General features: G+C 44.7%; 1 protein-coding gene across 2 annotated transcripts in view; it reads right to left on the bottom strand.

Moving 5' to 3' along the window:
- KIF5A (kinesin family member 5A) overlaps positions 1-13,019 on the bottom strand; it is a 30,797-nt gene extending 17,778 nt beyond the window's left edge. Inside the window, exons 1-3 of one of the 2 annotated variants that reach the window (XM_060657140.2) lie at positions 12,506-13,019; positions 303-390; positions 136-209 (exon numbers count right to left, since the gene is read on the bottom strand). In XM_060657140.2, coding sequence (XP_060513123.1) covers positions 136-209; positions 303-390; positions 12,506-12,634 — 291 coding nt within the window. In that variant the 5' untranslated portion in view covers positions 12,635-13,019. The remainder of the gene's footprint in view (positions 1-135; positions 210-302; positions 391-12,505) is intronic. The other variant, XM_060657141.2, reaches the window with a different exon arrangement.
- Positions 13,020-14,321: the final 1,302 nt, after the last annotated feature.

The raw sequence follows: 14,321 nt of genomic DNA, 5'->3' as shown, positions 1-14,321 counted from the left end.
CACAACAGTAATGCTCCTCACTTCGTCCTCCAGATCAAGCAAGCTTGATTCCAAGATCTTGCCCCACACTGAGATTCCTTGGCTTCTCATTATCACTCCCCACTCTTCACCTCTCATGAAAGTCAGAACCCTCACCTCCATGGTATGTGTTTTCCCTGAGGATGTCTGTCCATAAGCAAAAATGGTGCCATTGTAGCCAGCAAGGACATCTGGAAGAAATGGCAGAGAAAGAGCACTGGTGGAAAGAAGTGGGGTAGGGAATGGGAACCTGAAAACATACATTCTAAAAATATATCCATTACCTTTAACAATCTGCATGGCGCATGCATGATAAACTTGCTCCTGGGTCGTGTTTGGAGGGAACACCCGGTCAAAGACATATGGCTTCCCCTAGAATGGAAATAAAACATGGCAGACATCAGCAGGCAGGGTGTGAGGGAGAAGAAATACTGCAGCCCCCTTTCATTAGTCTGCAAAGGCACCTGTCTTTCAACCATCCATATCCATGGATGATTTGGGGGGATGAGGGAAACTAGAGAAAGAGGAGCAAAAGTTAGTACTGACACCAGGAGTTGTGCCCATGCACTACTGAGTGTCATTGAGAAGTGTCATACCATGAATTCGTGTGAGGGGATCTTAGTTTTCATGTGACGATTTAGTACGCTATCACTCCAGGCCCCTCCCTGGGAAACCAAATGGGAAAAGACAATAGGGCCACAGGCTGTGGAGAGTGAAGAACAATTCATTAACACTAAAAATCTACCTCTAGCTTTAAAAATATCTTCCTCAATAGATCCACATGTCTTGATATGGAAGGATCTTCGAGATGCGTTAAGTGAAACACGGAAAGTTAGGGACATATGTATAGTATGTTTCCTATTGCGTAAATGAAATATACATATACCACAGCTACTGAGCTGTTGTGCAAACACTAATGCAAGCTCTCTCTCTCGGTGAAAGAAATATATGAAATCAGAAACATGGGTCTCCTTTTAAGGAATCAACTTTAAGTAAAGAGAAACTATGAAGCAATTCACTGACTTGCAAGTACTTAATTCGGTTTATATGTTACAAATCATGTGTGCTGATAAGAATGCTAAAGATACAGGGGTGCCTGGGTGGCTCAGTCAGTTGAATGTCTGACTCTTGGTTTTGTTTTGGGTCATGATCTCATGGTCATGGGATCAAGCCCCACATTGGCCTCTATACTCAGTATGAGCCTGCTTGAGATTCTCTCTTCCTCTGACCCTCTCCCCAACTCATGCTCACACTCTCCCTCTTTTTCTAAAAAAAAAAAAAAAGAAAAAGAATGCTAAAGATACAAAATATTTAAACCTGGGGAGCCAAACCAAGTATGTATTCACTATCCAATCATACTAAAGATCTCTGGTAATATTAAATGAGACAATGTTTGTTCTCCACCACAAGTGACAAATTTCTGTCATGTTTCCCTGCCATTCAGTTTAAAGAAACTATGACTGGGGCACTTGCATGATTCAGTCAGTAAAGCGTCCGACATCGGCTCAGGTCATGATCTCGCAGTTCGTGAGTTCGAGCCCCACGTCGGGTTCTGTGCTGACAGCTCAGAGCCTGGAGCCTGCTTCAGATTCTATGTCTCCCTCTATCTGCCCCTCCCCAACGTGTGCTCTCTGTCTCTCTGTCTCAAAAATAAATAAAAATCGGAAAAAAAAGAGAGAGAGAGACTATGACTGGGGCACCTGGGTGGCTCAGTTAAGCGTCCAACTTCGGCTCAGGTCATGATCTTACTGTTTGTGGGGTTGAGCCTTGTGTTGGACTCTGTGCTGACAGCTCAGAGCCCTGAGCCTGCTTCAGATTCTGGGTGTGTGTCTCTCTCTCTGCCCCTCCCCCACTTGCACTCAGTCTCTCTCTCAAAAATAAATAAAGCATTTAAAAAAGAGAGACTATGACTTAGTTGTCAAATTGTTTTACTACAGAGCCCATCTTTATCCAACTGAAATGTAGAACTCTAGGTCTACGGTCACCAGAGTTTGGGAGACATGTCTTAACTAATTAAGGAAAAGTCATAAAACTTGGCCAGAGCTGGATATGGTGGTGCTGGGAATATTCGCACTATTCCATCTATATGTAGAATTGTTTTTTAGAAGGAATTATACAAAAATATTGGCCGTGGTTACTATGGAGAGAGACAAGTCTTTTATTTTTCATTTTGTATCCTGGGCAGAGAGAGAGGAAGAGAGAGGATCTCAGGCAGGCTCTGCACCATCAGCACAGAGCCTGACGTGAGGCTCAAACCCCCAAAGGGCAAGATCATGAGCCACCTGGGTGGCTCATTAATCCACTGAGCCACCCAGGTGCCCCGAATTCTGTTAAATATTTAAATGTCCATACTGTTTGTACTCTATATCAGTGATTCCAGTGCTAGGAATTCATCTTACAACACTTACTTAAGCACTTAAAGATTTCTGTAGAAGGATGTTCAGTGCAGCAGCTTGTATTAAAGTAAAACTAGAAACAATTCAAACATCCATCAACAAGATGTTGGCTATGGTAACTCCATATTCCACCCCCATTAAAATGACTGAGGTTGGTTTACATATATTGACAAGTCCAAGCTCGATAAAGTGAAAAATAAAAACAGTATGTGTAATGTGATTATACTTTTTAAAAAGCATATGGACAGAATTGTCTTAGAAAAAAGACATGGAGGGACTATATACAGAACTGCTAACGGTGGGTATCACTGGAGAGCAGAATAACAGGAACTTATGCTTTCAACATTTTTTCTGTGATATTTAAATGTTTTACAGTGACAACATATTGCTTTTAAACTAAAAATGTAAATTATTACAGGGCACCTGGTCCATTGGTTAGTCTGTGCTGACAGCTCAGAGCCTGGAGCTTGCTTGGGATTGTCTCTCTCTCTCTCTCTCTCTCTCTCTCTCTGCCCCTCCCCTGCTCATGGTCTGTCTCTCTTCTCTCTTCTCTCTCTCTCTCTCTCTCTCAAAAATAAACACTAACAAAAATTTTTAATGTAAAATATTAAAGAAGATGGTAGAGAAAATGTGTAATGACAAGACTGCACAAAGTACTGTTAACCAAGAAAGTAGTTTTTAAAATAGTATGCAGTATAGGGGCGCCTGGGTGGCTCAGTCAGTTAAGCATCGACTTCGGCTCGGGTCATGATCTCACGGTTTGTGAGTTCGAGCCCCGCGTCAGGCCCTGTGCTGTCATCTCGGAGCCTGGAGCCTGCTTCGGATTCTGTGTCTCCCTCTCTCTCTGGCTTTCCCCCCTCACACTCTGTCTCTCTCCGTCTCAAAAATACATTAAAAAAAACCCCAAAACATTAACTAAAAATTTTTTTAAAATAATATGCAGTATAAAAAGCAAAAAGAAAAGTATGTAAAGGATGAGTCCCTTTCTGTAAAAAAAAAAAAAATGTATATGTATGTATGTATACCTTGCTTAGAAAAGCATGTTAATAGTGGTTATCCTTGGACAGTGGAATTTTAGGAGTTTCCACTTCCTTCCGAAAATGAAGGGCACCTGTCTGGCTCAGTTGGGAGAGCATGCAACTCTTGATCTCAGGGTCATGAGTTCGAGCCTCGCTTTGGGTGCAAACATTACATTCTTTTACAAAAAAAAAATTTTTAATGTTTATTTTTGAGAGAGAGAGGGAGAGGACAGAGCGTGAATGGGGAAGGGGCAGAGAGAGAGAGGGAGACACAGAATCCAAAGCAGGCTCCAGGCTCTGAGCTGTCTGCACAGAGCCTGACGTGGGGCTTGAACTCACAAACTGAGATCATGACTTGAGCCAAAGTCGGCTGCTTAACTGACTGAGTCATCCAGGTGTCCCTGTAAACATTGCTTTCTAAAATGAAAATACATAATTTTTTAAAGTTTATTTTCTTTGTTTTGAGAAAGAAAGAGAGAAAGCATGAGCAGGAGAGGGGCAGAAAGAGAGAAGAGAGAGAATCCCAAGAGCCGTTAGCTTAACCGATGAGCCACCTGGGTGCCCCCAAGATACATAATTTTTAAATAAGAAAATCTTAAGTTTTTCAAACAAAGATATTAATATTCTTACTACATAAAGAACTCTCATAAATCAGTAACAAAAAGATAAAACTCAACAGAAAAAATGGACAAGCGCTATGTACTAACAACAGAAAATTATATACAAATGTTCAATGTTTTCTTCTTCTTCTTCTTCTTTTAATGTTTATTTATTTTTGGGAGAGAGAGAGAGAGAGAGCACGCGCATGACTATGGGAGGGGCAGAGAGAGAGGGAGACACAGAATCTGAAGCAGGGTCCAGGCTCTGAGCTGTCAGCACAGAGCCCAACCCCAGGCTCAAACTCACAAACCATGAGATCATGACCTGAGCCAAAGTCAGAGGCTTAACTGACTGAGCTACCCAGGCACTCCAAATGTTCACTGTTTTCAAACTAAAACAGTAACATCGTTACTCACTTATCAAATTGAAAAACACAAACTTAATTATAATACCCAGTGTAGGTGAGGGTTCAAGGAAGTATCATTTCCACACAATGGGTACCTTTATCCTTTTCTGGTAAGACAGTATGTCCATTCAATTTTTATGGGGCAATTCAGAAATACATAATCAAAATCCTTGAATTATGCATATCCATTGACTCAGATGTTCTACTTCTAAGAATTCATGCTATGAAAATATTTGTAGCAAATATGTAGCTACAAGAATGTTTATTATCATGGGGTGCCTGGGGGTGGCTCAGTTGGTTAAGTGTTCAAATTTGGCTGGCATCATGATCTCATAGTTCGTGGGTTTCAGCCCTGCATGGGTCTCTGTGCTGACAGCTCAGAGCCTGGAACCTGCTTTGGATTGTGTCTCCCTCTCTCTCTGCTCCTCCCCCCATGCTCTCTCTCTCTCTCTCGCTCTCTCTCTCTCTCTCTCAAAAATAAATAAAATGTTAAAAAAATGAAAAGAAAAGAATAAGTTGTTTTAAGAAGAATGTTTATTATCACACTGTTTATAATAACAAGAAATTGAAAACAACTAAAGGGGAATAACATTTTAGGGGACTTGGTTGATTAAATTATGGCATGTGCATATTTTTATCCTTTGCTGCTATTTAAAATGATGTCATAATAGAACATCAATAAATTTCAAAAATGTGTTAGTAAAAGAACAAAATAGCACATACTGTATTATTCCCTTTGTATGATGTTCAAGAAAGGACAAAACTTAGCTAGTGATAGAAGTCAAAATAGCAGATGCCTGGGGGTGATATTGACAGGAGGGGGCGAGAGAGAACTTTGAGGAGTGATAGAAATACTCTAGTTTTCAATCTGGGTAGTGGTTACATGGGTGTCAAAATATGTTATAAAATTCATCAAACCGCTTAAGATTTGTGCACTCACTGAATGTAAATTATATACCTCTTATAAAATACGACATCATAAAATGGTGTTATTATAGTGGTTCTTAAAAATGAATTGATACACAACCTCATTATTAAGATAAATGCACATTAAGACTATGAAATACCACTTTAACCTATCAAAGTGGCCAAAGCATTGCACTGGAGAAGGCATATATAAGCTGGAGCCGACTCTGTGAGAGGCAATTTAGAACCAGTTCTTAAATTTTTAAGTGCATATATATACTTTAAGACCTCAACTTCCAAAAATGTATTCTATATAGACATACTGCACATATGCAATATGTATACACACACACACACACACACACACACACACACACACACACACAAGATCATTTAATTGTTTGCAGTAGCAAGTTAATAGGATAACCCTAAAAGTCTACCAATAAGGACCTGGTTAAGTAAATTATGGCATATCCCTACAACAAATTATAAAGTTGTTAAAAAGAATGAGATGTATCTTTATGTGCTGATAAGGAAGACTCCTAGACTCGTTGTTAAGTGGAAAAAAAAAAAGTAAGGTACAGAACAGTATGTATACTATGCTTCCATTCTTGTTAAAAAAAAAAAAAAAAACAAGTACATGAACGGGCACCTGGCTGGCTCAGTCAGTACAGCATGTGACTTTTGATCTCAGGGTTGTGAGTTTGAGCCCCACATTGGGTGTGAGATTACTTAAATAAAAAAATTTTTAAAAAGTATACGCACGTATATATGCCTTTGCTTATAAATGTATAGTATGTTTTTAGAAGGATCCATAAGAAACTGGTAATCAAAGGCAAACTGGTTGTCTCTTGAAAGGGGAACAGGGTGGCTAGAAAACAGAGGTAGGAAGGAGACTTACTTTCCATTGTATACTTCTTTATATCATTTGAATTTTATCACTTGTGCATGTTAAGACTTATGCAAAAAATTAAACATTTAAAAACATAAATAAAATTATGTAAAATATTTAATGATAGTAAAGTAGTAATCATAGTAATCATAGTATTGCATATAATACTATGCAAAAGAATATATAGTTTATGATACACTTTTATTAAAATTAATATATGCATATATGCAGCAAAAACTCACTGGAAATAAATACATTAAATTGTTAACAGTGTTTTTCTTGGGGTGGTGGGATTTTGAGTGATTTTGAGTTTCTTGCATGTGTTTCTCTTTGTTTTTAATTTTGTCAACAATTAAAATATGTTAGTGTTGCAATCAGACTATGTTTAATATTATTCAAGAAAAATCTACCTTAATTCTTTTTTTTAAGGTTTGAGTGAGTTTATGGATTATTCATAGGACTTTTGTGAATTTTTCATCCTTTTTATCCAAATGGTTCATCATTACACTTCCTTACAAAGAATAAAATCCTTATTACATATAAGAAAATCATACAGTGTTAAACAGATTTAAAGTGGCATTGATACTTGTCCTCCTCAGTAATACCTTTCTTTTTAAATTAAATTAAAAAATTTTTTGCGTTGAAAATTGATTCTTGAATTGTAATCTAACTCAGTGTTTCTCCCATCCAGCAGCCGAGAAACAGAGACAAACACGTCTATCTCAAGCCAATGACTCTTGCCTCTTCTCCACCAATGATGGCTATCTATGCGTCTTGAAATCAGGAATGCAGCCAAAGGGGGTTAAGTAGAACTCTGGAGCCAACTTTGCCCCTCCCTTCTTCCCTTCTGGGAAAATGGGTACCAACTCTTTCCCTCCTTTCCCTTTGTCTCATCCTCTCACTTAAAGGATTCTACAGGAGGCTATGCATGCATTAAAATGGAGGGCGCTCTCCAAGTGCTGAAGGCAATTATTGCCTGAGAACCCCTTTTCTTAGCCTAGGCCAAGAAGAAGGAAGAGACCACAGAGAGTAAAAAGGGTGGTGTTCTCCGTACTGTGAGACTAAAAGGTATCCAAGAACTAAAAATAGGTCCACTTAGGAAACTCATAAGCAGGGAAAGCCATAGACACAGATTATAATTTCAGGGTTTCTGGAAAGGCCTGCTATCTCTTCCTTACTCTTGGCTAGGCCCTTAAATTCCTAGTTCATTATTTTATCTTAAGATTTTTATTTCTGTTAAATTGTTGATTTGTTTTAAATTTTCTATTGATTAAACTCAAGATGAATTTGTTTGTCAGCTATTTTTATGCAAATAACTAGACCAGTGGTTTTCTACTTATTTTGCCTCTAGACTACTCACATGGGAAACATCACCATTATTTATGTCTTTTCATGACACACAATTACTTTGAGTCAGACTATAGTATGTTGTGGGAAGTTTCTTATCAGAATCTGGGGGAGTGAGTATAGTTAGCAAAAGCCATTTCTTTCTTTCTTCCTTCCTTCCTTCCTTCCTTCCTTCCTTCCTTTTTTAGCCATTTCTGATGCCTCCTCTCAGGCTTCTGCCCAGACCACTCCACAGCCTGGATCACCACATAGACCAAGAGCTTCTTGAAGGCAGGGATTCCCTGTAAAGCCCCAACATCGAGCCCAGTCCTTGGCCCACAGGATGTTCTTCATAAATATTTGTCAAGTAAATACAGATATTGATGGAGTAAGAGTGTAAAAAGATACTAGAGACCTGGATGTTTGGATAAAACAACTAGTAAGAAGCGGAAATGTTAACTACTTCCCAATGTGTCAAAGGCTAGCTTGTGGGGAGACAACATGTATACAATTATAACAACATCTAACTCTTATCAGGAGTTTATTATGTGTCTGTCACTGTGCTAAGCAATATGCATTATCTCATTTATTTTTTTTTTAATTTTTTTTAACGTTTATTTATTTTTGAGACAGAGAGAGACAGAGCATGAACAGGGGAGGGTCAGAGAGAGGGAGACACAGAATCCGAAACAGGCTCCAGGCTCTGAGCTGTCAGCACAGAGCCAGACGCGGGGCTCAAACTCACGGACTGCGAGATCATGACCTGAGCCGAAGTCGGCCGCTTAACCGACTGAGCCACCCAGGCGCCCCAAGCATTATCTCATTTAATGTTCACAGCAATCCTAAAAGATATGTACTGTTATTATTCCATTTTATAGATGTGGGAACTGAGTTTCAGAGAAGTAAGGTAGCTTGCCTACAGTCACACAACTGAGAAATGGTAGGGCATGGTCTCAAACCCAAGCAATCTGAATCCAGACTCCCAGTGCCATACTGATCCAAAAACTTGGGGCGCCTGGGTGGCTCAGTCGGTTAAGCATCCAACTTGGGCTCAGGTCATGATCTCACAGTTGGTGAGTTTGAGTTTGAGCCCAGAGTCAGACTCTGTGCTGGACAGCTCAGAGCCTGGAGCTTGCTTTGGATTCTGTGTCTCCCTATCTCTTGTGCCCTTCCTTGGCTTGTGTTCTCTTTCTCTCTCTCTCTCTCTCTCTCTCCCTCCCTCTCTTTCTCAAAATTTCAAAAACTGAAGTGCCTGAACACTGAGCACTGCATCAGATCCTTATCATGGCTTTCCTTTCCCCTTCGCCACATGCCACACACCCCCCTCCCCATTTGGACATTTCTCCAAATGTTTCCAGACTCTAGATGTTTCATCACTCCTTTTTTCCAACCTCAACCCCATCTTCAGAAATATGTGATTCTCTCACCCATCCTCTCTCAGGAACCCTCCCTCACCATGACAGCATCAGAGACTGGAAGATTTATTTCATTAGAAACACTCAGGGAGACTCTCCACCTTTGAGGAATGCCCCTGAGATCCACTCCCCTACCCACAGCAATCTAAGCACTCCTCACAGCCTTCTCCAGAGAGCCCACCTTCAGAGTCCCTCAGCCCAGGGCTCTGTTCTCCCCACCCCACACCTCCTTGTTGTTGCCTACTCCATTTGTGTCTCTTGGCACCTTTCAGTAGTTTTCCATTATGTGAGCTGACTAAAGCTAATGGAGGGCCTAAGATCAGGGGTCCCAAGATGACCAACCTTTTCAACCCTCAGTAAAGCACTTGGTAAAGGCTGGACTTCTGAGCACCAGGCCTGATTTCCATGGTGACACCCCTGGGGATTGTTGCCATGGTAATGCTGGAGAGACACTGGCCATGGTGAACATTACCTCTCCTCTCTATTTTCCTTTATGAGACTCCCCCAAAGCTAAAGGGAGACCTGCTCCCCCTCTTCAGATATCAAAGGAATCCTAGGCCACCCCAAACAATACTGACTCTTATCCAATAACCCATCAGGTCCCAACCTAGCTTTTCCAAACAAGGTACTTGATGGTCCTGGATTTTTGCCTGCTTTCCTAAATGAAGTACTTGATAGTTCTGGATTTTGCCTGCCTACTAACCCATTAGGAGACCTGAGGGAGGAAATATTGTGGACACTTGAATGAATGAGGGAGAGAGCAACAGGGGGAGGGAGGGAGAGTGCATTGTCTTCTCTTACTGTCATCCCTCCCATGTCTGGTATAGAGGCAACAACAGCCCAGACAGCAGGCACCAGGATACTTTGCCCACCAAGACCAAAGCAGAGAAACACTTAAATGGGTCCAGTGAAAAAGTCACACTGGATTCTGAGTGACACAGAGAGCAAAACAAGGTACACAGCACACAGACAGTGACCCAGACACCCTTCTACTATGACTCAGGCCATTAACTTTGGCTAAGTCCCATCCCCCAGATTGCTAGGAGAAGTCAGGGGAATGGGGAAGGGATAGGGCTGAAAGAGCTATCTTTCTAGCTTATTTGCCAAGCAGAAAAAGCCCACAAACACTAGGGACTCTGAAGCCCAGAGCTAGCCGCAGTGCCGCAGAGGCAGAGAGGAGAGCCATTAGAGAAAGGAGCAGGGACTGGGTTTGGAGAGATTATTGTCTCCCCCTTCACTCTTCCCTCACCTTCCTGAAGCAGCTTCCTCCATTAATTCCTCAGATGCTGGGCCCCAAAGGGAGACCGAGGAAGAAAGAGGAAAGTGGGTAGGGGATTTACTCCCCTTGGTGGGACTCAAGGGTCACCTCAGAATCCCTTCGCCTATAGCCCTCCTCCTCCCAAATGAGCAAGGAACAGTCAGCTTGGGAAGGCAAGCTCCAAGGACGCTGCCTGAGACAAAATGGCCCCCCAGCAGCATCTATCTCGGCCAGAGAGATTGACAGGAAGGGCTTGGGCAACGGAATATACACAGTGAGACAAAGGTGCAGCCCTGTAAATATCAGGCAAAACAGACAGGGAAGGACCAGCTGTGGAACTAAGATAGAATCTGAATTGGCAGGGGGCCCTGGGCCTCTCTTCATCTCTCCCCCTTCTCCACCTTCTACTGTGTCTTTCCTGTTTAGCAAATTGGACAGATCAATACCACCGCTCCTTCTCCCAACATCACCCCATGCCCCATGCCCGCCACACTGGGATGGCCTGAGAGCCTAAAGGAGTTTTTCAGACTTACCTGAAAAAAATAAAGCAAGGAAACTAGGCTTCACAGTAGAAGCCTTTTGTGGATGGGCTCTCCCATGACCACCTCCCTCTTGTTTCTCAGCCTTCATACCTCAGGGGACCATCAAGCTCTAACTCTCACAGCTAATGCTTGCTGTCCAGACTACTTGGAGAGGATCCCCCAGGCTGGTCATGTTAGCCTGGCCAGACAGACCAGACTGTAAAGCCTAAGGCCCTTGAGGCAAAGAAAGACAAGAGCCCTCTGTATGTGGTGAACACACACATATGTAACCACACACACAAGGCAGAGGCACCCATTTGAGTTCAGTTGGTGACAGCTCAGCATGGTGACAGACTGGGGTCCTTGGGGACGGGACATACAAGCAGGCTCTTCTTAAAACATGTTTATTCAAAGTCCCATTCTCACTGATTCAAAAGGCTCATGCTCCCTCCCCATCTTTCCTTAATTCCTTTAATAAGCATGCCTTGTGCCAAGCACTGTGGACCAAAGATATATAAACAGTGCTCCTGACCTTGACAGCAGTCCTCATATGTGCCCCTCCCTTCTCCAATTAGCTGCAGTTTCTTGGCCCAGCACCCCTCAAAGCCTTACAGGACTCGGCACCCAGATCCTTTCACTCCATAGCCTGACATCCCTACCAACCTCGGAAAGAAGAAGGTGGGTGAAGAATTCCCTAGGAATTCCCTTTAGGCCATCACAGATAAAGGTCCAGAAGAGAAATCCGCAGAGGCAGTGTGATAGGAAAATCTATGAGCTTTGGAGTTACAGATTAAGGTTCAGATCTATGAGTTAACAGTGTGACCTTGAGAAAGTCATTCAACTTCTTTGGGCCTCAATTTCCTCATCTGTAAAATGGAAACATTAATACCTACTTCAGAGTGTTGTTTTGAGGATTAAATAATACACGTCAAGTAACAAACCCACAGGAAACATCAGTCCTCCTTAACAAGATCTCCTCCACGGATAGGGCTGTCATGATAAGGTAGAAGCGACTTGCTACTTTTTTTACTGGATCATCAAGAGAAAGGATGAATAAGCAAGTACCTATTAAGACCTCAGGATTTGGTTATTTTTATTTGTTAGGGGGGACTGGGGTGTCTGAAATCCTCTTCCTACTGTACCTGGGAGGGAAAGGCAGACATTTCCTTAGGACCCCAGAGCCCCCCTCCCCGACTGGGTGTGGCATCAATGTATTCCTCAGAAAACCCTTCATCAGATCTGTGCCCTCTGCCCCAGTCTAGGCTGCAACTACTTCAGGGGCTGACGGAGGGCTTGGTCCTAGAGCCCACTCTCATTTATACCTCCGCCCGCAGAAGCCCTGGACTGCCCACCTGTCATCTAGCCCATCCACTGGTCTACCCCCTCCCTTCCTGGGAGGTGGGGGTAGAGATCCGAGCCAATAACAAAGGGAAGATGTGCTTTCTCTAGGGGAGAGGGAAAACATCAGAAAAACATGGGACCGGCTCTGAGGGGTGCGGACGCTGCAGCGAGCAGCAAAGGGGAGTTGGGTCCCCCGACTGCGAGGAAGTAGCCCCCTCCCACTCTGCGGAGACTTGGCCACCAGCCTGGCCAGGCCACACCCAGTCATCCTGATGCAGGGGAGAGGAGGGGCTGCGGCGGAGGATGGAGGCTGAGCGGCGGGGAGGGGGTGCAGTGACAGCCAGGGGCTAAGACTCGGCGGGGGCGGGGTAGAATCTTCCCAAATTCCCTCCCGGGGCGACACTCACCCCAATAACGACGCTGTCATCCCCTTGGAAAATTGGGATGAACTTGTCTCCCCGCAGAATCTCGGCCTGGTTCAGGGGCCGAAATCGGCAGAGCACCTTGATGCTGCATTCGTTGTTGGTCTCCGCCATGGTGGTCGCCGGCGACAGGCTGGAGCACTTCTCGGGCAGCAGGGCTGTGCGCGCTCCGGAGGAGGGCGGCTCAGCTGAAGCCGAGGCGGAGGACAGGTGCTCGGTCTCTGGGACCGAGGAAGCAGGTGGGGCGCCCGGGCGAAGGCTGGGGAGCAGGGCCGGGGCGCGCTTGCTCGCTCCTGCGGCACAGGGATGCAGGCGACCTGGGCGTCTGGTCCTCCTCTCGCGGCTCTCTGCCTCTCCGCCCCTCGCGCTGCAGCGCCGCGCTGCGGGCCTGGGCGGGGCGGCGGCGGGCGGGGCTTCCTTCGCGGGGGGCCTCCCGTTCGGCGTCCACCCGAGGGGGGGCCGGTTCTCTCCTCTCGCCTCCTCCCTCACCCCCGAAGCTCCTAGGTAACCTCGCCCTCACCCCTTCCCCACCCAAGTCACTCGCTGCATCCCAGCTCCCCACCTCCCTGGCCTGCCTGTCCCTCCCTCGGACTCCACCCCTCTGGAAGGGATAAGGGGGCTGAGGTGGGCTTGTCGCCTGGGTAGGGAAGAGAGTCAACGGCGCTTGCACCCTTTTTATTCCGGGACATCCTCCTCCCCCACCCCCGCCCCGCCCCTGTCACTGTCCTCTCTCCATATTGAGAGCCTTCTTCTCATTCTCCATCCCCAACCCCCTCACACAAGATTCCCAACCCACTCAATTTTCAAGGGCAGCTGCCTATACCCCTGTGGAGGAGGGTGTCCAGGTCTCATTTTTCAGACAGGGGTGTCAGGGGAGAGGCTAGTCCCAACCCCTTCTACGTCCAAAGGTGCGCTCGTTCCCCACTATACACACCAGGTCCCCGGTGTGAAGGAAAACAAACTCTGGTTCTGGGCTATTAGAATTCAAAAGCAAATAAAATTCTCATTTTTGCCTCATAGGCTGGGGCTGGGCATAAGGTGGGCAGGAGAAGCTTTTGCAAGAGAAAGGGAGTCAGAAAACAATGAAGGAGGGGTAATGATGAGGGTGGGGAAGGCCACAAGGGCTTTGAGAACCTATAGGGCAGACCTCTGCCTTTAGGTTTCAGGCAGGTTTAGGCACCTATGTGTTTCCTGTCCAAGTTACCATTGGTCAGAGTCCCAACACCCCAGCCCCTTTCTCAGGACTTGTTCTGTTTCTCCCCCTTCCCTAGCAAAATGAAAAAAGAAAAAAAAAAAAAAAGCCTTAGAGATTCTTTGTCCTTCCTCCCCTCAGGTCAGACTCCTGCTGCAGCCCCTGGGCAGAACCACCTAGAAGCTGGCCAAATTGATTTTTCTTCACGTCACAGGCCTTGCTAGCCAACAGAGAGTTGGACTGCAGGAGTTGAGGCTCTAGGCCAAGGGGAGGAGTGGGGTGATGGGAGAAGGGAGGAGGGGATGGAAGTTTTGCCTAGCAATTGTCTGAGGTCACTTGGACATTATGAGGCAAAAGTGAGAGAATGGTGGCCTGGCCAGACAAGAACTAACTGCACAGAACTCAGCTGAGGGCTTCCCCTTGTTGGGCCTATACCTCTAACCCACCTTGAATCTTAAGGAAACTGAAGAAAAAGGGTCCAGCATAAGAAACCGGATGGATGGATGGAAGAGGGGTAGAGGTTTGGGGAAAAAGCCAGGAGAGTATGCATAGAATGACAATGAGTTCCAAACTCAGGAACATCAGCATCTCTCCAGTCACTTGGTCTGG

The sequence above is a fragment of the Panthera onca genome, chromosome B4 (assembly GCF_046562875.1).
Source record: "Panthera onca isolate mPanOnc1 chromosome B4, mPanOnc1 haplotype 2, whole genome shotgun sequence".
NCBI classification, from domain to species: domain Eukaryota; kingdom Metazoa; phylum Chordata; class Mammalia; order Carnivora; family Felidae; genus Panthera; species Panthera onca.
Note: the sequence above shows the minus strand (reverse complement) of the source record. Positions and strands in the feature narration are given on the sequence as shown.